Source organism: Borostomias antarcticus (genome assembly GCF_949987555.1).
Source record: "Borostomias antarcticus genome assembly, chromosome: 10".
NCBI classification, from domain to species: Eukaryota; Metazoa; Chordata; class Actinopteri; order Stomiiformes; family Stomiidae; genus Borostomias; species Borostomias antarcticus.
In genome coordinates, this window is record NC_140243.1 from 10,224,784 (window position 1) to 10,227,001 (window position 2,218).

The following is a 2,218-nucleotide window of genomic DNA, read 5'->3' on the forward strand; positions in this document are numbered from 1 at the left end:
GCGGGGGTAGATTGCGATTGGGAATTCTCTGGGGCATCACGTGGTGTGGGTCACTTGCAGTTCTGAAACCCTTCAAGCCTGGAGCGCACGTGGGTGACGTTAGGGCCAGCCCTCTCCGGGGTCCCTTTTGTTTAAGCATCAAACATAAGCACCTTCCGAGATCCCGAGGTCTTCAGATGAGGAACGATCAACATCTTGTGCAAGGAGCCATATAACAGAGCGCTTATCGTTGTGCAGCCATGTCGAGGTCCTTTTACGTAGACTCTTTGATAATCAAGGATACGGTGCGTCCTGCGCCTATTCACGAGCATCCCGGACAAGACTTCCTTGTGCCCATCAGTATACACTCGCCCAGCATCATGACTGTCACCGCGCCGCTCTGCCCCTCCAGGAAGAGCGGAACTTTCTGCGTCTGCCCTCTGTGCGTCACGTCCCACATCCACTCTCCTCGCAGCGGCATTCCGATGCTGAAGACTCAGTTCCCGGGTGCGGAGGCACAGTATTGTCAGAGAATAGCGCACCAGCATTCATCGGCACTGGCGCACCCGGGACACGCACCTGTCTGCACGCCCACCTACAGCGTCACAGATCCGAGGAGGTACCACTGTCTCACCCTAGGTAAAAGTGAATGTTTTCTACAAATTGTTTCTGCGATAACCTGACGTATTGCGCTCTTAGGTAGAATTGCACACGGCACTTATTCTGCATACTTATCATGCTGCCAGACGGTGTACCGAAAGTAATTACGCACAGCAACAGAGAACCCAATTTGCATGACATTCCGTGCAGCGCTTGTAATTTCGACTACAACTACGATGTTTGACTAAATCATTGTCCTGTCCCCAATAGGCACCTCTGAGAGCAGTCACATACAGAATGGTAAGAGGATGCGCACGGCTTTCACCAGTACACAACTATTGGAATTGGAGAGGGAGTTTTCTTCCAACATGTATCTTTCTCGACTCAGAAGAATTGAAATCGCCACATATCTGAACCTCTCGGAGAAGCAGGTGAAGATCTGGTTCCAGAACCGGAGGGTGAAACACAAGAAGGAGGGCAAGGGCACGCAGAGAAGTGCGCACAGCGGCTGCAAGTGCGCAACCGGTCACACAGATTACCCAAGGTCAGAGGACGAGGAATCCCTATCGCCTGCTTCCGCATTAGAGGAGAAAGAGATATCACCCATCTGAAGGCATCAGACACTACAGACTTTCATTCCACTGCTGGCACTTACTCTTACTTATACTCTATTTGGTTTCAATGTGGCATCCGTAACCTCAGACGACCTCAGGTCCATAGGCTACAGGCCTGAAAAGAGTATTGGGAATATGACAGGTTCTCCCTGTTTTCAAATATGTGGGCCTATTTGTACTTAATTTCACGTTGACCTTCGGGAACATATAGCCTAGATGTTGTAATCTGTCATATCTGAAAAACACGTAGGCCTATTTAATCGTGATGTTTAATCCGTTACAGGGTTCTATCAAGCCAATGTCAAACAGAGCATCTTCAGTAGTTGTCATACAATGTTTGATGTGCCCCCCTTGTGCTTGGATCATACCTGTGCAGTGTCACAGTTATCTAGACTGTCAGTCTTAGATGACGGCCTGAAATGTTAAAATATGTTGGATAACTGACATTCCTTCACGTGAATGTGAATGTGCATAGTGTTGTTATGTTAAATATGTATATTTGTATTTATTTTAATAAAAACGTGAATTGTATGTAGCCTATCTGGGTTTTATTATTTCATGTGGTTAGTTTCTTCAACATTTCTACCAACTCATGGTACCTGAGATCGCAGTCTATTATGCCTGCAGAGAAAGAGAGCAGTGCAGGCAAACATAGCCATTCATAAAAACCATAACAATTCATAAAAACCATGACATCATCCGTTGTTGACACCATAGATGGCAGACCTTTGCCTAGTAGAAATGTGCTAGATGCCTTGTGGAAGTGTCCTAGCATGCCTAGTGGAAGTGTGCTAGCTGACTAATGGAAGTGTGCTAACTGCCTAGTGGAAGTGTGTTAGCTCGGGTCAGCATGGTCATTATATAGCCTATAGGCCGAATTAATGGCCTAAAGTCTGGCCAATACTGTAGGCTGTTATAATGTATAATAGCCTACCGCATACAGGCAAGCCTGACTTCTTCATCACAAAGGACAGTCCTGAATGACAGTGTATTAGGCTACATAAAATCAATATACACTGCAATGA

General features: G+C 46.6%; 1 protein-coding gene across 1 annotated transcript; it reads left to right on the forward strand.

Moving 5' to 3' along the window:
• Nucleotides 1–239: 239 nt before the first annotated feature.
• gsx2 (GS homeobox 2) lies at nt 240–1,190 on the forward strand (the record flags this gene model as incomplete). The annotated part of the gene is made up of 2 exons (XM_084444192.1): nt 240–618; nt 850–1,190. 2 exons carry the CDS (start codon nt 240–242, stop codon nt 1,188–1,190), a joined length of 720 nt encoding a protein of 239 aa, XP_084300318.1.
• Between the last annotated feature and the right edge of the window lie 1,028 nt (nt 1,191–2,218).